Below are 21,114 nucleotides of genomic sequence, written 5' to 3' on the forward strand. Positions count from 1 at the left end.
ATCTGAGCATAAAATCAAAAGTACAGAAACAAAGCGTTTTCGTCTCACATTCATAAACAAATAATTTTAGATTTCAATAAAATAATTTTTTCATTTTCTGTTTAGAACAAATGATATACAGATGATAGACAAAACTCTCTTCTCTACTGGTTCCTTCATGATATACACATTGAACCTGTTCGAATCTCATGTCTCCTCCAGGAGGGTCTGAGGACACTCTGTGTTGCCTATCGGCCTCTGAGCCAAGAACAGTACCAGGAGGTTTGCCAACTGCTGAGTGGAGCCAAGTTGGCATTACAGGACCGAGACAAACGACTGGCTGAGGCCTATGACCTCATCGAGACAGACTTGATACTGCTGGGAGCCACTGCTGTGGAGGACAGGTGAAGGATCTCTTAATTATATAGAAATATGGTCTTTTTGGTCTATTGTTGTGTTTACACTTTTTGGATCTAAGGACGTTTTCACAAATAGTCCTTTTTTAAGTGAACTGAACTCATGAACTGGACCAACAGGAAAGAGACTATTTTTGTGTTCACATTGTCAGTTTGTTTGAGAGAAGACTTTTATTTCAGCTCTGATGGGGCCTCAATCCTCTTTCTGTTCATACTGTAGTTCCTCTGGTGCTCCTGGAGATCTTTACTGCTTTGAGTTATGTAGTTTGATGGCTGCTGCTGTACTTGTCTTATACACACTAGCTGTTCATGTTAACTTCGATTGTATGTTTTAATCATGATTATGTAATGCTTGCTTATTTTGACTCCGAAGACAACAAACAAATCTGCTAAGAGGATTGTTTTTATATGAAATATTAAATTATAAGTATTTTAAGTGATGTATTCAAATTCAAGCATATTGCAAAATCTCTACTACTCTACTGTGACTACATATTTGCTGTTAATTTATTACCATCATCCTTGATTATAACAAAATCTTTGACACAGCCTTTGACAAAACTGAACCTGGAGCGTATTGTTCACTTCAGAGGGATCTGAGTTCTCTTCACATATGCGCAAAAAAGTCGCTAAGTCTTCAATCTGAGTTCGCTTTAAGGGCTGAAAGTGTGAAAACACCCTAAATGTCCGCACTTCCCCCAACACATATTTACAGAACACTAAAATGTGCCTCTTTCTTTGTCTGTGTTTTCCTACACTTAAACATGACAGGCTACAGGAAAAGGCGGCAGACACCATTGAGTCTCTCCACAAGGCAGGTATGAAGGTTTGGGTGCTGACTGGTGACAAGATGGAGACAGCGGCCGCAACCTGCTATGCCAGCAAGCTGTTTCACCGCAACACCCAGATCCTGGAGCTGACTACCAAACGCACTGAGGAGCAGAGCCTTCACGATGTCCTGTTTGACCTGAGTAGGACTGTCCTGAGGCAGCACGGAGGCATGGCCAGGGACACCTTTTCTGGGTGTGTGTGTGTGTGTGTGTGTTTTTGTGAGAGATACTCTTAGATTACTAGCTTGTAAACCTTGAAACAGACTTTTAAGATTTCATGTGAAATGTCGAGGAATTGGAGTGAGCAACATACGTACATATGGTACCATCAGGAAGTTGCTGTACAGACTGATATATGAAAGGTATTTTGTTTGTCCAGTTTATCAGGTGACTGCACGGATTATGGTCTAATCATTGATGGAGCTACCCTCTCTGCTGTGCTGAGGCCCGTGCAGGAGGATTCAAACTCAGGGAACTACAAAGAGATCTTCCTAGAAATTTGCCGCAACTGCAGTGCTGTGCTCTGTTGTCGAATGGCGCCACTCCAGAAGGCTCAGGTACAACAGATAACAGCCAGCATCTATATTCTCTTTTAACTCACAGGACAGGAGTGCCTGAAAGAAAATAAACGACAATCAGAGTGAGTGATTTTTGTATTTCTAGATTGTGAAACTGATCAAAGCCTCCAAGGAGCACCCGATCACGCTAGCCATTGGAGATGGAGCTAATGATGTCAGCATGATCCTAGAGGCCCACGTTGGCATCGGTAGGTATTCTGACAAGTTTGTCCATCCTGCACCATGACACTCACATGCTACATGCTAAAACGACCTCATGTTAACAATTTCCTCAACTTGCTCAGCCTTAATTCACATCAGCACTGGGATGCACCAGGGCTACAAACATTTAAAGTGTTGCATCAGCTGAAATAGTTAGAACATAGACATGAGTTACAACAAAAATCTTAGATCTATCCCTCAATAGGTGTAATGTCCTCTGTGAAGTAGGCTTGCTGCAGTCGGTATTCTATCTCTATTCAAGTTAGCCCAGTTCAAAAAAGTTAGCTGGCTCGGTCAGGTGAAGTCTTTACTTTGCACGTGCACAGCGCAGAAGGTCTGGGTAATTTTATAGCTGTGAATTAAGCAATTTTGGCTTCATGTGCCACTGAGTAGCTTTCATAGGAATGAATGGGGCTCCTCCTCCAACACTGTAGCCAGGTTTTAATGAGACGTCTTTGACCAAAACCTGTAACAGTATACAAACTAATGTAAAGTACCAAACAAAGCTGGTAATACCCAGCTGGTAATTAGACATTAGTAGCAAATGTTACAGTGTTGGCAATTACATATACATGTATGTGGTTATAAATAACTTCTAATTGCTAACTACTCATTTATAATAGTTTACCAGCATAGACAATCATCATGTGTTTGTTATAACCTTATGATTCCATCTGCCCAATAATATGGTACTATTATATAACCCTATGTTGTAGTTGACAGTTTCACCAATCGATGTCACTGTTATTTTGCACTAGCTGTAGCGTAATGTGTTGTACCTGTAATAATCACCTAATCATAATGCTTTGTCCTAGTTTAAGTACCTTTTTGTTGTTGTTTGGTATTTAACGTTAGCTATTTCTAGCCATTAGCCTCTGTGCTATTGGAAAGTGTTCAAATACAATTAGGCACAGAAGATGACATGGTAAAAAACAGACATATAAAATAGTGTTTTTTGTTGATTGGCCACAGGAAGTGAAAGATGTCCTTGTATGCAACAATATTTTGGTTAGTTTGGAATTTACACGAGAGTAGTTAAGATGAACTTTACGCTTTTGCGGTACCATTAGTATCAAACTAACTACTTTTAATATATTGTTACGTGTGGACTCTGGATTCTAACATAAGAGAGAACTTTTTCATTAAAACGACTTGGTTGTGTTTAGGATCTTTGTCTCACTCACATTGTAGGATAAAGCATCAAAAGGACCCCTTTAAAAGCTGAAAGTCAACACTTTCACCTTACAATACTGTTCATGTATTTATTTATGTCCAATTTTTCTGCCTGTGCAGGTATTATGGGTAAGGAAGGTCGTCAGGCAGCGAGAAACAGTGACTATGCCATCCCAAAGTTCAAACACCTCAAGAAAATGCTGCTCGTCCACGGACACTATTACTACATACGCATCTCTGAACTTGTGCAATACTTCTTCTACAAGGTAATCTGTCCATTTATTTCATGCACGGTATTTGACTTTTTTTTTTTTCTTTTTTTTATTCGGAGCAGTTTTTCTTATGTGGCTGTAAATTAGTTAAAGGTTTGTCACTCAACATTTGCTTAGTTTCTAGTTTTTTTTAGATAACTCTAACCCCATTTAAATCATTTTATACAACCGCTAACCTGCTGCCTTCTCTCATGTCTTTTCTTTCTTTTCCCAGAATGTCTGTTTCATCTTCCCCCAGTTCCTCTACCAGTTCTTCTGTGGGTTCTCACAACAGGTAGGTACACAAACACACAAATACGGACACAAAATAAACCATCTTCATGAGAAATAAATGAAGGAAATGACTCAAACACTCCCTTCTCTCCAGCCGCTGTACGATACAGCCTACTTGACTCTGTACAACATCAGCTTCACCTCGCTGCCCATTCTGCTCTACAGTCTCATAGAGCAGCACATTAACATGGACATCCTGAAGAAGGACCCATCTCTCTATAGGTTAGTGCTGTGTATGTATGATGTTCAACCTGCTGCTCTTGTCTTCTTTCTGCAAACTGCTTCATTATTTCAGACATCCTCAGTCATAATGCCCTCGATTGGATTGTTTACGTACTAACAGCAGATGATTTAGTATAACCAAAGGCAAAAGAGTACACTAAATCAATTTGACTAATAAACTGCAGGCATAAACAATTTCTCATTGATTTTACATCCATGCAGCAACCCCCCACTTTAACTTGGTTTGATTGGGTTCAGTTTGGTCAGAGCTGAAATATTTCCAAATTGAAAACTCAAGGTTTCACATAACAAGATGAAGCATTTATCTCCTCAGTCTAATTCTCCCTTTACCATTGTATGACCCTCAAGAATCACACTGGATGTATCGACACAAATCTTCTCAGGTTATTTAGTGTTTTAGTTTTTATAAGGCACCTATATTTGTGATATATTCAACGTGAGTCAAACATGCTGTCTGTGATGTTGTTTGTCTTCATAGAGACATTGCTAAGAACTCTTTGCTGCGGTGGCCCATCTTCATATATTGGACTCTCCTGGGTGTGTATGACGCCATCGTGATGTTCTTCGGCGCATACTTCCTGTTTGACAACACCACCTTCACCAGCAATGGACAGGTAACATCCATGTGTCTGTGATAGCCCCTTTTATTCAGCACATATAGCACACTTCTGATTTCCTGTGTTAATTTGTCAGTTTGTACATTTTTTCGACAGGTTCATGCCTGTCATGATTCAGTTGTCAACAAAATGCATCCACGATCTGCTGCTTTTCATTGGGTCTTTCACCAGTTTTTCACATTAAAGTGTTTATATATGTCTATATATATGGGAGTCCTTTTGCATATGTAGAAAAAGTAGTTTAAAGCCTTTTGTGGCTCCGAGGAAGAAAGGAAGCTATATATAATGAGATGAATTGCCTTCAGTGATGTCACTCAGTGCCTCAGTTGCATTGTGGGCAATGTAGGCACCAGGTTTTGAAAAGCGGTCCACTGGTCTAGCATTGAACTTCTATAATAGTGTTGGACTCATTATGTACAGTTTAAAAGCAAATTATCAAAATTGGTACAGCAGAACCAGCTGTATCAACTTTTTTGATTTTTGATTCAGTAGCTTATCCGTCCAAATTAATAATGCTGGTAGTCCTTTTTTACATAGTGCGAGGTACCATTAAAGGTACCCTGTGTATTTTTCTTGACCACAATTAGCGCCATGAAGCAATGTCCCCCATTTAGTTTGTGTTGTCATGTAGGTCTTACCGTCCTGTCCCAGGCTAAGAGGGTTTCAAGGCTGCTGTTCTTAGAGCAGCAATGATAAATAGATTCTTTGATTAGGTGTCAATTATTAAATTAATGGACAACTATTTTACTAATTGATCAATCGGTTTAAGTAATTCTTAAGAAAGAAAAGACAAAATTCTCTGATTCCAGCTTCTTTAATGCGAATGTGATCTGGTTTCGTTACTCCTCTGACAGTAAACTGAATGTGTTTGGGTTGTGGACAATACAAGACATTAAAGGATGTCATCTTTGACAACGACATTTTTCACCGATGTCAGACATTTTATAGACCAAAAAACAAAACAATTGATCTGGAATATATTCAACAGATTAATGGATAGTGAAAATAATTGTTTGTTTCAACCCTGCTTGAGTACAAAATCACGGTCTCATGGACTGACACCAGTAAAAGCTGATGTTCTCCCATACACATCCAAGCCACGACAGCATGGCGGGTCTTCCACCATCTTCCTCTGTGATTCTCTATTTGTTTCCTCTCATTTTCAAGCGGCGTTATTCTCCCAGAAAAACCTCTCGGACTGCTTTGAGTTGCTTGATTTTACTTTTATTCCTTTATGCATTGAATTTTTATTCTTCTCCAGCCACAAAACTGTTGTTTTGTTTTTTTTATTATAATTTTCTTCTTCTCGCCTTCTCCTCTTCTTCTTCCTCTTCTCTTACCTTTGTGTTGCTTTTTCTTTTTGCTTCTCTTTCCTCCTCCCAGCTAATGACAACCAACACACAGATGGTAAGCCTGTCCCTGTCTCTCTGTCACCTCTCCTTAGTTTCAGTTTCCAGTTTGGTCCCGTCACACAGCCTGATACCAAACCACCCATCACCCGTTGCTGTTCATCTCATGTCTAGCCCTCAGTGCTTGCTGTAGACACATCAACTGTAGGCTTTTGTGCTGTGACCTGCCTCATGTAGTCATCAAACTCCTTAACTATACATTCTGTGATCATTTTGTGTGTGTGTGTGTGTGCGCGCGTGTGTGTGTTCCAACATTAGCTAAAAGCAATGGATTATTAAAAAGTAGTTGCACTCCTTCCATTACAGGACATTTGAGACATTTAGCCATTTTTCTAATCTAATTCTCCTCAGTTGATGGCGCTCCTTTTAGAGCAGAAGAACATTGTCACATTTGTGGTCACTCTCTAAACAATAGAGGGCTACTAACAGGTTTATTTGAAAAGAAATAACAGTGTCCAAATGGGATGCCATGTAGTTGTCCGTGATATTTGCATCCAACGTGAAACAAATCTGAAGCTTCTGATGTGTTTACAGAAAGGAAACGGTGGATTACTGTAAGTGCATTTGCATACGAGAGCATCTTCATAGAAAAACGCCAGAAAAATTACAACAGTGCATTACCTGCAGTAGATGACCATCATCTCTCCCTGTGTGGAGAAGCACTGGCAGGGAAGCAGAGCATTGTACTGCTGTGAACGGTACCGGCAGCAAGACGTATTTTAGTACCCACTAATTCTATGCATATTTATCCGTTTAGGTGTATGCTATATTTTGAAAATTTTTGGTGCTCTTCATTGCTGTCAGACAAAACGCCTTCTTTTAGGTGGCTTAAAATACATCTTGCTGCCAGTACTGACCAACCAACATACAAACATACCTGGGTGAAAGCATAACCTCCGTGGCGGAGCGAGCTAGAAAATAATATCAGACTTATCTAAATATCCAACTCTGTGTAAAGATCCTGTCTCATTTCGGCACTTTCAGCAAAATCAGCTTTGATTACTGGTTTCTCTGATTTGATACTCTTGCTAACAAAACACTGTGTTAACCAATGTTAACCACAAGACCACAGTCCAGGCTTGTTATAACTCATTTCTGTCATCACATCATTTATCATGATCACTTCAACATTAAAAACACCACATTCAGGTGCTTTACTGTACTTTATTTATTCATAAATCACAGCTTTCATTCTTTCCTCTGCATCTAACACATTCATGGAAAAAACAGCAAAAATGAAAATGTTATATATTGTAATGTTTCTTGCATTGTAGGAGCCAAAGAGTGCAAAGCCAGGGTGAAAGTCTAAATGAATTATGACATGGTTATGATTTTGGGAAATACTCGTCATTGCTTTCATTCATTTAAAAGAAAAGCTACATTTAAGTATTTATTTTCAAAGATATTTCCGGGCTAGGCCTTGCTCCTATGGCTGGCATCATTTTAATGTTATTACATCAGGCACAGCTGTCACAAGATCAGATTCTCACTGCACAATACTTTTGGCCAAACAGATTCACAGTATTGATATTGTCACAGAAAAGTGCTTTCTCACAAATTAATATTTTACTTTGTTTACTGTGTTTTTGGTCTATTTTGGGAAATGAATTACCAGAGTAGGCAGGTGGAGCTACAGATAACACATCACAATTTCATTTATTGATATCAGGGTTAATCCCAATATACTGAGACACCCCTAATATCAGGATTATTATAGAATAACATGTATACTGTAGTCTTCTCTAGCACCTATTCATATGTGTATTATGTTGAATACATTACATTTTCTTCATGTAGCTTTTAATGTGACATCTTGGTATAAATAGGCAAGGCAAGGAATGCTTGTTTATACAGCACTATAAGGCAAGTTAAAGTGATTTACTAAGGGACATTTACTGTAGAGATGGCTGCTGGCAATAGGATCTCACTTACAGTATCTCAGTACCACTGAGAGATTATGTTAAAATAAGACCACATTCACCCCATAAACCCTCTAGCCTCCAGTCACAAAGAGCAGAGAGCCTTTTAGATCATTTTCTCTGAAGGCAAAATAGATATTAACACTCCACTATCTCAGATAATAACAAAGTTAATAGCACAGGTTAAGTTGCAATAAGAGGACAGCAACACAAAGAATGTTCCTTGCTAATCCAGCCTAATGACACAATATAAACTGCAGTGGGGAGGCTGCCCTGCTTCATGTTTGCATTTAAATTACTTAAAATTAGCGACAAATAGCAGCACATTTAAAATGTTTTCTTATCAGGTTGACATGCACATCAATTGTTCTGGTTATTTAAAAACACCTCATCTCACCTGTTGGCCATCCATCAGCCATGTGACAAGCTATTCTTCACCTGAATGTTGCTGTCTGAGCACCCTGCCATCTGTTTGATTGATTGGTTCCTTGAATATATTCTCTCAAGTTTATCTCTGTGTATCATGTACACAAGGCCTGTAAAGTGATCTCAGATGACCTAAGTGCATTTGAAATGTACCTGATTACAGTCATTTCACCTGTGATGCATGTTAATGCCAGGTGGATAGACTGTATTTAAAGGAAGAGTTCACCCAAAAATCTAAATTGTCAATTGTCATTATCTACTCGCACCCAAAGCTAGAGCTCTGTAGTACTCAAAACATTTGGAGCAACAAAGACAGCATTGCAGCAATCTTCTAAACAACGGAGGTTGATGGTGACTCGTTTTAAAACAAATCAAAGCTCCGTACAGCTCGTCGGGTGTAACCCAAGTCTTTGAAAGCCCTGAGATCCCAAATCTATTTTAAAAGATGGTATTCACTCCCTTTTTTAAATAGAAATCTTCACTGTAGCCACTAAGCAAAAAGAGTTCAAGCGCACCCTGCACGAGCTCGACCGCACATCGAGGTCTTTTCTAATGTCTTTTGAAACCAGTTTGGGATCTTAGGGCTTCCGGTAACATGGTTTTGATGTTACCGGTTGGTGTTACTTGTTTTGAAAGTCTTCAGCTACTTTAGTTACAATGCAGTTTTGCTGTGAAGCTCTAGATAATGACTTTGAATGAGTTTTCATCTTTTATGGTGAAGTGTTCCTTTAAGCATTTAGTAGACATTATTTTCTGACACAGACAAATATATTAAATCAGGCAGATGCTGAGAATCTGTTTCATTTCCACCTGATTGGACACTGACCTGATATTGCAGAATGAGCTGCAAAACTGTATGTTCTCACTGTTGTGACAGTATGATTGGCACTTAAACTAAACAAAAGAACAGTATTATACTTGTCACTAACAGCATCTGTTGTTCCTTTGCCTCTGCAGATGTTTGGAAACTGGACATTCGGGACGCTGGTCTTCACTGTTCTAGTCTTCACTGTTACATTCAAGGTATCCATACTGAAGCACACATACAGACTGTACAGGGTCTGCGCTCACAGCAGCACCCAAGCGAGGCTGGATTAAGCCTCAGTGGAATCATTAAAGCAAGCAGTGAAATATGACAGTTGGAAGGTTTCCTGTCTCATCTCTCACCTCTCTCTTGTAGTTGGCGCTAGATACTCATTACTGGACTTGGATCAATCATTTTGTCATCTGGGGCTCACTGATTTTCTTTGTGGTCTTCTCTCTGCTGTGGGGCGGAATCATCTGGTAAAAAAATGTTTCATTTCATTTGATGTAGATCTCTTGAGTTGCCGTGGGCACTATTTAAATATTTCTCTTCTGTTCTCTCCTCTCCTATCCTCCCCTCTCCATCAGGCCCTTCCTCAACTACCAGAGGATGTACTATGTGTTCATGCAGATGTTGTCTAGCGGTCCGGCCTGGCTCAGCATAATCCTGCTAATAGCAGCAAGTCTGCTGCCAGATGTGGTGAAGAAGGTCATCTGGAGGGCACTGTGGCCCACCACTACTGAACGCATACAGGTGAGTGCATACACATACATGCTGTTAAGTGTCTGTTAAATATTCGCCTCCAGCTAACTTGGAATTACTTAGAAAAGTGTGCTGTGTAGATTTTTTTTTTACCTAAAAATATATTTTAGGTTATATTATATCAGATTTTTAAAATTAATTTGGAACAATTACTGTAATAAAAACCATAGTTGGGGGGATTGACACAGAGTATATTTCACAATTTTTTATTCAAAAATATCTAATTATGCTTTATATAAGACACAACCTAGAAAGTAAAATTTCAGGGAGATAAATGGGACTTAATTTTAGAACATTGTCACTTGTTCTATTGGCAGATTTTTTTTACTCATTTATAAGCAAGAGACACTGGTATTATTAGTATTCTTTTTTATTTTTATTTTTTTACTTATTTTTGAAGTTATTGTCATCAAATCTCCTAAAAAAGAAAACTTCTTCCGACTTCTGAATATTTTTTGATCAAATCGAGCTACACTTATTGGTCTAAATATTTGTTTCAAGCTTCATAGATAATACTGTGTATTAAAGGGGGTCTATGTAACAATTTGTAGCAATTTTCGTGTATTAATCAATTTTTATTGGCCATTTTTGAGCAGATTGTAACATGACGTGAAAAATGAGACCTTCTCTGTCTCTCTGTTGCCTAAACAAGCCTGTGGATGATTCTTCTTTTGTGAAGATCCCTGGTTAGATCTTCCATGACAGTCTAAAGGATGTGACTTTAGTCATGTTCTGTGTGCCCAGTCTCAGTGCCTCTCTCTGCTCCACTAATGGAGAGCAGCAGTAGCTAACATTAGTTAAGAAATGGAGTCCACTAACATAAACACACAGCTGTATTCCAGCACAACCTAGCAACACAAGTTCCACAGAGCCCCTTTTACTGTGAATATACAGTGTGTCTAATGTCTAACTGGTGACTGTGGGTCAGCAGATGTACGCTGGCTTTGGTTACGCCCCCGCTCTGCTGGATGTAAGTCAGTAAGCCCCTCTCTGTCTGTGTGCTGTGCTTTTTCATTTCTAAAAAAGAATAAAGAAAAATATAATAGAGATGGTGAATGTATTTGTAGCGAATAACACTCCAAATATTTTATTAATGGAGAAGTACAAATGCGGCCATCCTAGCTGTTATTTCACTCCTCAACAGAGGCTGGGAGTGGCTCTTCTGCTCTGAGAAATATGTTTATTTATTAATGACATAAAATTGATCGTTAGCAGTTTAGTTGCATACACGTTGTGTAAGAAAAGCTAACAAAATCATGAGCTCAAGAAAATGAATGTGCTTGTAGCACCCTATAATGTCATAATTTCCTGAAAATGTAATAACACCTAAAAAAGTAATTAAATTTGCACTTAACTCAATTGAAAATGTAATAAAACCCAATAATGTAAGAACTTCACCAATAATGTAATAAAATAATCTGACTGATATTGTCATAACATTTTTACCAATAATGTAATACCTTACTATCTCAACCTGCAGTCAACTCAGCCTACTTGTACTCAGCCCTGCCACATCCACGCTGCCAAATCGTCACTGTTCAGTCAGCACACAGCTCGAATAGCCTTTATTGAGACCTGAGAAAAGAAACACTTTGTAACTCTGTTCTTCTCTGTTTCGGTACTAACCTGCTCGCTCAGCTCCACCTGTCTCCACACCAGCCTGCTCCCTTCTCAGCCTGCCCCCTCCACGGACACCCTGGACCCTCGCCCCTGCTTTCCCTCTAAGCCAAAATAAAACGTGTGAACTCCACCTGTTGCATCCTCGTTTGTCCGCATAGTAGTAAGGTATTACGTTATCGGTAAAAATGTTATTACAATATCAGTCAGATTATTTTATTAAATTATTGGTGAAGTTATTACATTATTGGGTTTTATTACATTTTCAATCGAGTTGAGTGCAAATTTTATTACATTTTCAGGCGTTATTACATTTTCAGGAAATTATTACATTATAGGGTGCAAGGATTTGACTTTTTTGAGATTATAAAAGCAAAATGTTAAGTTAAAATCATTGTGTTAAAGGCTGTAACAGTTCAGGTGGACGACATGAGGTGTCACCTGGTGTTCCTGCTTAATTTAATCTGGATTCAGCCAGAATGATACGATTGAAAGGTCTAAAGAGTGAAATATAAAAGTCAAACAGCTGTCAAAGGGGAGTTAGAAAGACTGTCGGATTCAGCGTTCAGTAGACAACACAAATTATAAATAAATTATTAAAATTTGTACATCAAATGAAAACTAAAAAGCTCACTTGCCCTAGGCTCTGGTATCTCGGAAGAAAAGCACTGTTGTTATTTTAGGTGTAGGCGCAGTACATGGGTAGCTGGGGACTTTCCACCAAACCTGTTCTCTTACAGTGTATTTAATGGTTGGATGAGTTGCTGTAGGGACCTCAGCCTCTCTGTGTCGTATTGAGAAAACCAGTCATGAAAGTATTTGTGTAGCCTGTTTAAATGTGCTTGTTTTCAAACTGTTTGTGGTGATGTTTGAACTTTGCTTCCTAACGACCTGAACAGCCTTCTTTATCACTTCCTACCTGCCCTGACGGTTCCCTTAACCTTCCGTATAACTGAGCTTGTGGAGAGCTAATAACCAACCTCCTGAAACCTTTCCAGATCTGTCTGACCCTCTGAGACGGACTCCTCATGTCTTTTGATCATGTTGCATTTTGACAATGTTCAATTTTTAAGTCTTCCCTCTCTGTTTACTCCTCCTGTTTCCTCCCCTCCTTCTTCTCTTTCCCTGTTTACCCTCCCTCTGGTTCTTCTCTGCGGCAGACTAAGCGTCGGTGCCTTGTCTCCGAGCCCTCCACCATCTTTATGCTGTCTCAGACTTCCAGCAGACTTAGTTTCTAATCCAACCCTCCTAGAGGTGACCCTCTGCCTTCCCTCCAGTCTCTCACTTGTATAGAATCCTTTTTTTTTTTTTTATCTTGCTACTTTTCCCTTCCCACTGTTTTGCATGAAGTGAGTCTTTTGTCGAGCAGTCTAATTGCATGCTAGTGCCTACATATCTGTATTTACACAGGCAGAGCGAAAACAACAAAACTCATTGTGTTCCTCTGCCTGGAATGTAAATGCAGACTTCATTCTTTTGTGACACCGACGTTAGACTATGTGTATTTCAATGTGTATGTCGTAGATCCTTATTGTGTTTGTCTGTGAATGTGTGTGTGTGTATGTGTTCGTGTGTGTGTGTGTGTGTCCACAGCGTGTGAGGGATAATAGAGAGTTTGAGAGGGCCATGGCCTACCGCAGTTCTGACTCCTTACTAGATGGAGTCGCTGTCACAGAAGCCTAGAGGGCTTCAGCACGGTAAAACACTCAGCCTGCCACTGTGTGTGTTTGTGTGTGTGGTGTGGTGTGTGTGTGTGTGAGAGAGGGAGAGGGAGAGGGAGAGAGAGTGAGTGTACTGGTTGGACTGAAAACGGTGGGAGATGTTAACATCCTGCTTTTCTTTGCCGTGGTGTGTTTTCACAGATTTCACATTTAAGAGTTGAACCTGACTAACACGTGGGTCGTAGTGTGTTTATGGGTGTGTGCGTGTGTTTGAGGGTCTTAAAAGTTGGATGTTCCAGATGTTCTACAGGTGTTGTATGAAGCACTTGCATCCTGTTGGGTGATTCTTTACATTGAGCTCTGGTGCCCTCTAGTGACCAATGTTGTAAAAAGTGCCCACAAGTCACACTTGAGTAAAATGAAAGATTTTGTGTTTAAAATGTTACTTTGGTAAAAGTGAAGTCACCCATATAAATATTACCTGAGGAAAAGTCTTACATTATGTGATATTAAATTAACTTAGGTAACAAAAGTACAAGTAAAAGTAACTTATTCATATACTGTATTTACATGTATGTATATACTGTACTCTGGATCAACCTGATTACCAGAACCGATACTCATATTTGTTTTGTATATCCATTACATTATGCAACATTTACTTCATAATGATATGTTGAAGCAGAAAACTTGCCTGTTGCCATTTGAAGTCCAGTACTTGAGTAAATGTACTTAGTTACTTCCACCACTGCTAGTAACACATGTGACGTTGCTCCAGGGCCAGACGACTCGGCTCACAGTGGGACTGAACACTCTTGCATGTTTATTGGTCATTTGTTTCCATTGGCATGGTTTGGTTTGGTTTGGTTTGGTTTGGTTTGGTTCTGTTTATGGTGTTTGTGGCATTACAGTTTGTATTCCTTTATGAATTCTGTATGTTCTTCATGCTGCATCGCTTGTGTCTGAACAGAGTGGACAGGACATCGTCATCACAGCTGGCCAATTAGATTACAGGAAATGCAATACTTTATTAATGAGATTATAGAAACGATTGATTTGTCTGCTGAGGCAGAATCGTCTCCAGGTTCAGGTTACTGACAGGACGGTAACTTATATAAGTCTGCTGCAGTAGCTCATTTGGCCTTTGTCCCCTCAGTTAACTCCCTTAAATCAGGGGTGCCCAACATTTTTCCATTGGAGGGACAAAATTGAAACACAATTGTGGGCCACAGGCCAAAAGCAAACACATATTGTATTGTTAAGAGCCAAAAAGGTTTAAGGATCCCACGTTCCTCCTGAATTTATCTTTTCTGGATACAATTAGAATTATCTAACTTTTGACATCACCAATAAATGAGACCTCCAACCTGCACTGGGTGTATCACTATAGCATCTTCTTCCGTCAGATGTAATCGTAGCCAGCTGGGATAACAATGTCTTCTCCACGTCTCACCTCCAGCCGATCTCTGAGAGCTTTCTACAGTACTCCGCAAGTAACACCTTTCCTTCTGTATTTACTCTCTACCCTCACACAGAATGCTGATAAACTCTACAAGGGTCATCTGTCTGAGTTCACCCCCCTGGCGTCTCTCCACGCCCCGTCTAAGGCTGGCCACCACCGGCGAGGCTCGGGCGCCCAAAGGAACGCCCCAAACCCTCGAAGGTCTGAAGCCTTTACCAAGAAAATCATGTTCACACGCTGGCAAAAAACGCCAGACTACTGCACCTTCACTCCCCTGCTCCGATTTGCTGATGGCACCCGCCACTCAAAGCAGGGACACGCCTACAGCGGGGCAGGGCCAGAGACCTCAGTCTAATTTATTTTATTGGTATTTTTCTTTTCTTATGACCTGATATCATATACACTGATCTCAACGGAGTTGTAATTCCAATTTATTGGTCCAGATGTTGACCAGGTCACTGCTAGCAGAGTTGGAATGAAAAGTTACCCAAAGGTAACTGAACCTCATCTATTTATGTTACCTAGCTGGAATTAATAAGCAGATATGTGTAATTCATCTTTAAGGGATTACAATGAAAGTGACCTTCACAACTGTCCCCGAGTCAGCAGCCAAGTACGGCACAAAGCACTATGGGATGGCTCTGGAAAGGACTCCATCTACAGGGCCTTGCTCGCCGCCACGACATGCAAAGGGCTCAGTGTATTGAAGTCACAAAAACTAACAAACAGACTCAAGAGCTTCGATTTCTTATTGTGTCACTGAAAATATGTGCACTGGCCCTTTACGTCTGCCTGTCTAGCTGGCAGCTGAAGTGTACTTTATCCCAATCATTGGGGATTTATAAGACTTTTTACGAAAACGGTTATGTTGATAATCATGATGCGATCGGGAGGTTGCTGCTTTTGTTGCTGCTGCTGATGATGACGATGATGAAAGCAGTGCTTAAGCCAGCTGGAACTCTTCCTGACCAAACATGTTCTTTTCTTCTTTCCTACCATCCCTTTCCATCTTTTTTCTCCGCCTGTCTGTTCTGCCTCTTTCAGGACTAACTGGTGTTGCCTATGTGCAAACCTATTATCTCGAAACACTCCCTAGGACTCTGGGGATCAGATGCTGCAGCACTGTAAGGAGGATGTAGTAGTGCAGTGAAGCATAAGTGTTGGAGGAGTGGATCTGAGTTAGTCTTTACCTGTTTAAGTAGTCGTTCTCTATTAGGTAAAATAAGAAAAATAGACCGACTTAAGCCCCACATCCAACACTTACGCTTTCAAACTTACATGTAGGTAGTGTAGAGTTTGATGGGATAGATGTGTGTGTATTATTGTGCTGATAGCTGGCAGTTGGTCCTTCTGTCTTATTGTCTTAAAGCACTTTAACCGTAGACCTTTGTCTTAAATCAATCTATAACGCTATATACAGAGACTTTACGCAGAGTTTTTTATGGCTTATTGTTTTAGTGATAGAATCCAGTAGAAACGGCTATGTGACCAGTTCCTAGCTGTGCCTTAATGCCTTAATGTCACCTTGTGAATACCACATTACCTTCCACACAGACCGTACACCAAAGAAACAGGAGACAATGTGGCGTCCTTCAAAAGTTACTGATAGACTGCAGTGCTAGATAGAAAGTGTGTGATTTATAGGTCAATGCACACACTCTGGTGGCCATTTTCATTTAGTGTTTTTACAGACCCATGAGACAATATGGCATTTAGTGGACGTTTGCGATGTTATGTTCCCTATCTATAAAACAATAATCTCTTTATTGAGATTTACGAAAAACATTCCCAAAGTTGCGGAGACATAATCCACATGCAATAAAGTAAACACCAAGTAGTTTCACATTAAAAAATGAAAACAATGGTAATAAAGATGAGCTCGCATACTGTTTTAGCTTAAATGATTTCATTTCCCTCAAAGCACCTTAAAAATAAAACGTGTCCTTATTAGGATGATCAAACACATAAAAGCACTCTATCAAGCTCCCCAAGCTACTCGATGCCTTAAATGAATACACAGTTTTAATAAGAGATCATCAGCTGACATATGGCCATTTATTAATGAGAGCACAGACACATGTCCATCCGAGGTTTATCAGGAAATCACCAGTGTAACTGTAACACATCTTACAGTGAGGCTTTTGGTAACAAATGCACAAAGAAAACAATAACAACAGCGACAAAAACAGATAATTTCAATCCAACATTAAACAACAACAAATATTGAATGAAACAGTTAGCATTTAACACAAACAAGGTATTATGCATCACACTGAAACATGACACAAAGTAAAAACACAAAAATGAATATAATAATAAATAATAATATAATGAATATATATAATGTTCCAATGAATGGGAACGGCTAGCTCCAGGACACTCCAGGAATATAGCATGTTCATAAGTGATCTGTAGAGGAGCTTTGGACAGAGCAACGCTATCTGTTTCCCACTGCCTCCAGTTATTGTGCTCAGCCAAGATAACTGGTTGAAGCTTGATATTTACTAAACAGAACAAACCTGTGAGTGGAATCAATATTCTCATGTCACTCTTGGCAAGGAAGCTGATAAGAGTATTTCCCAAAATAAAAAGTATTTCTTGAACTGATTTATCAAAATTATTATCGCGCTGTATTGAGGCTAATGAGACTTTTTATTTTGCTGCGCAAGTTAGAATATGATACATCATTTACCCGACCAGTAAATTAAAGTGAGAGTTCAGGTCTTTTGATGTGTGAGTGTATCACCTGCAGTAAATGACCGACACAGCCCCACATCAAAAGATCTGAACTATCCCTTTAAGCAGGAGATTCTGCCAGAAACTTGTATCAAGGTCCTTTTCATTTGATCCCTGGTCTGCATAGTGAAATGAAGATGTTATCAGTGAACCCTACTGCCCTGAGTCGACTTTAACGATCAGCAGAATGTGTTTGGACACTTCTCCTCTCTCTTTCTTTCTAGCTATCTCTCTATATTTGTCTTTCTCTCGTTCTTCCTCTGGTGAAGTGATGCGGATGTGGATGTTTTCCTACCTCTGTGACAGACACCTCCATCAACCTGTCTGACGACCGCCCTCTGTCCCTTTCTGCATCTTCTCCGCTGTCCATCCATCAATCCATCCATCACTGGGAGACAGAGTAGAAAAGTCTTCTTTTAACAGTACTTCTATGAACCAAAGCCTTGCTGCTGCTGCTGCTAGAGATACTTTTAGCTGCTTTACATTAGGTGCCTTGTGGTAGATTCTCTGTCTCTGCTGAGCTGTGTTTGCTTTCTTTCTTTCTTTCTTTCTTTATGTCGCAGCCTAACGTTTCTGTAGGTCCACTTTTCAATTGTATGTTGTTACAATGCTGTGCTTACAGTCTGGTTTAGGTCTCGGCATAAAAACCACTTTGGTAGGGTTAGGAAAAGATCATGTTTCGGCTCACCTGGTTCTGTCACCACTAACACGGCTGGATATCGTCCCGACGACTCATGAAAAATATCCAGCGGTTTCATGCTTACAGATGTTGAAATGAAAACGATACAGCGCGAAATATTACAACTGACAAGTACTCGATGAACAAATTCTTTACGTCTTGCACCAAAAACATTCAATGACTTATGTTTAATATCTGTTTTTTTATTGTTTTGATTCCAAATGTTTTATATGTGTCCAGGAGGGCTTATGTCTGTGAAATGTTATGTGACTGTTTTTTTTACTATGTGTAATGTATAAAAAGAATTCCCTTTACTACATTAAGAGTGAGTGAAGGTCTCACTCGGTGGTCAGAGCACACTGGAAAGATATCAGTCCGATGTGACGTTGTATTTAATAGATATTTGAATGAGATGGAAAACTTGAAGACCTCCAGCTCTGTTTCGATAGATCTACTGCAGTCCATCAACGTTACAAACCGGGATGTATTTTAATATTTTGCGTATGTTTTATTTTAACATGTCAGATTCGGTTCCCAAAATTCAGTTTTTTTACATAAAAGTTACAGTAAAGAAAAAGGGTTGTTATTTTGTTGGATTCTGTGGTTAAATCCACCCAATTTATCTCTGAACTACAGTTTCCGATCGCGTATTAAAGGGTCAATCCACCCAATTACCTAGATCAGTTCTGTTTACAATGAAATTCCTCCTTCTTAATGTCTAATTTCAAATCAGATACAGATTCTCGAAGGGAGAAAATCTGTTTGCCAGTACGCAGCAACTTGACCATGGTTTCTCATCTGAATCGATGTGTAATAAGTCAAAAAATAAGTTTGAGTAATTGTTTAGTAAAATGCTTCCAGATAAGAAGAGGTGGCTAATGCTTCACATCTCTGTATTGAGCCAGTATACATGAATTCATACAGTATGAACACAGGGCTGATTTGATAATAGTGATTAATATATGTTCAAACTAAGGTTGAAGTATTGCCTTGAATGTAAATGACCCATAGCAACAAATGTGGCCTCAGAGCGCTAGCTGTGTGGTAGTTAATTAGTAATACAGTCGTCCTAATCTTACAACTGCATCTCATCTATGATCCCTCCAAACAAACTCTTTACTGTGGGATACAACAGAATGAGCTCTCATTATTGGACCATGTCCTTCTGAACTGAGTGAAAGGACTTTGGATGTGGGATCGGCAAAATTAAGACGTTCTCAAAAGGAGGAGCACAAATTCCTCATTCCTCTCATCCTCTCAGTCTTAGGTATCTCATCAAACCTGACAGAAATGTTGGCACTTGAAGGCATCTCTTTGTAGAATTATCAGAATGTCCTAATTATTGCCATAACTCCTCTCTCCATGTGAGGTAATCTGTCCAGGAGATAGTCCGGTCCTTCATGTCTTTTGAAGAGTTAATAGAAAACTGTGGAATCCACATAAATTTAATGAATAAATTACAAATAACCACGGTTAAATAAGTGCTTTTTCTATGTATGTTAGAGACCTTTTTTTTTTTTTTTGCTCTCTGGAGACGGTATTTAATGTGTCTTATTTATGTAGACGAGTATTCGAACAACCAGACGGAGTTGTGACAAAACACTGGACGAGTATGTGTGCATAGCTTTAAAGATTTAAAAAGAGATTTCTCTGGTGTTTCGCTCAGTTACACCCCCGTACTGAACTGTCTCGTCTGATGATTGACACTCTGCTGTAGAAAAACTTTCAAAGCCATGAACGATGGATTCAAGGTCACACTGTAATAATCGCTCTCGTCCTAACTGTCCTGATCTTTTCAAGTCCACCTAAACAGACAGCCTTTAAACAGAATGTTATCTTTCTCTTTTAAAAATGTGTAGTTGTTTAGTGTTCTCTGTTTCTCATTACCAACAGTATCTATATACATGGCCGTACACTCGTATGCAGTATATACCATATATAAATGTAGTTATGTTGATGGATGTACAGTTTTGGGGTCTTTTTATATACAGTTTTTAACAGAGTCATCAGGATTTACTTGTTTTTTTGCCAACATTTCTGTAGCTATCGACGGCAAACAACTGTACATTTGCTTGAAAATAAAAGCCAGAAGTGGAAAATATTAAAAAATAATGTGATTTTTCTTTTCAGTCTCATCAGTGAATTCATAGCTGCACTTCATGTATCAGCCACAGGGATGCAGTAGAGTACTTCAGATGTGTCTGAGCTTTCTGTCGCCCTTTTAAAGATCTGAGTTGATAAATCAAACACACCTTAAGAGTTTCTCAATAGCTGAAGCTGCTGATATACAGAATGATATATAAAGAGTAGAGCTGTGAGAGTTTGCATCTGACAAACCTGTGCTCACATATTCTTCCTTCACTCAAGCTACACATGTTGAGTACACGTTTAGGAAATGGTTAAAAAAAAGGATCATTTTTAGATTTAATGTGTTCCCCAAAGTTGCTCCAGGGCTGCCGTCTGCACCATCCGAGGACGTCAACAAGATTAGGATGAAGGTTTCGGATCGATTGGATCCTCTTCATCCTTTTCACTTCTCATCTGCGCTGATCTCCACGTTCCTCTCCTCCACAGCTGGCAGCCGATGAGACCTGCGAGTGTGTCTGACAAGGATGGAGAAATATCTAGGGCAAGACTGTCAGAGGTGAAATCTGGGGGAGAAAAAAAATGTGAAAAGTAGATGGTGAAAACTGTGGCTGTGCGTTTTTCATTGTGGTTGCACTGCCCCCCCCTTTACCTTCGCCAGCTTGGCTTTTTTTTCATTCGCTGAATTGCGACAACTCATTCAATCACTTTAAAACTGAGAGCAGAACGACGAAAGTCTTCATGTTTTACCGCCTATTTCATCAACTCCTAACACCATTAGATACTTCTATTAATATCCAGTGTGTCTGCCTTACATTTCATTTTTATTCTGTATTACTTAGTATAGATTCTTATATAGAGAGAGGGGGGTGGGAGCTGTATTTAAGGTGTAACCGAGTCCTTTACAACCCCTTCACCACCAATTTAGGCCTCCCTTATCATGAATTGCTTAAGATTGGAGTCACAATAAT

At 39.5% G+C, this 21,114-nt stretch overlaps 1 protein-coding gene across 4 annotated transcripts in view; it reads left to right on the forward strand.

The window, feature by feature from the left end:
• Positions 1 to 20,160, forward strand: part of atp11a (ATPase phospholipid transporting 11A) — a 62,577-nt gene extending 42,417 nt beyond the window's left edge. The window contains exons 19-32 of one of the 4 annotated variants that reach the window (XM_084347528.1): positions 202 to 383; positions 1,167 to 1,418; positions 1,605 to 1,782; positions 1,889 to 1,991; positions 3,298 to 3,443; positions 3,664 to 3,723; positions 3,817 to 3,944; positions 4,444 to 4,579; positions 5,966 to 5,989; positions 9,294 to 9,359; positions 9,517 to 9,620; positions 9,729 to 9,894; positions 12,681 to 12,774; positions 14,717 to 14,803. In XM_084347528.1, the coding sequence (XP_084203654.1) occupies positions 202 to 383; positions 1,167 to 1,418; positions 1,605 to 1,782; positions 1,889 to 1,991; positions 3,298 to 3,443; positions 3,664 to 3,723; positions 3,817 to 3,944; positions 4,444 to 4,579; positions 5,966 to 5,989; positions 9,294 to 9,359; positions 9,517 to 9,620; positions 9,729 to 9,894; positions 12,681 to 12,758 (1,623 nt within the window). In that variant the 3' untranslated portion in view covers positions 12,759 to 12,774; positions 14,717 to 14,803. Of the gene's footprint in view, positions 1 to 201; positions 384 to 1,166; positions 1,419 to 1,604; positions 1,783 to 1,888; positions 1,992 to 3,297; positions 3,444 to 3,663; positions 3,724 to 3,816; positions 3,945 to 4,443; positions 4,580 to 5,965; positions 5,990 to 9,293; positions 9,360 to 9,516; positions 9,621 to 9,728; positions 9,895 to 12,680; positions 12,775 to 14,716 lie in introns of all 4 variants that reach the window. The other 3 variants (XM_084347526.1, XM_084347529.1, XM_084347527.1) reach the window with 3 other exon arrangements.
• The last annotated feature ends 954 nt before the right edge of the window (positions 20,161 to 21,114 follow it).

This window comes from Pagrus pagrus (genome assembly GCF_965226575.1).
Source record: "Pagrus pagrus genome assembly, chromosome: 24".
NCBI classification, from domain to species: Eukaryota; Metazoa; Chordata; class Actinopteri; order Spariformes; family Sparidae; genus Pagrus; species Pagrus pagrus.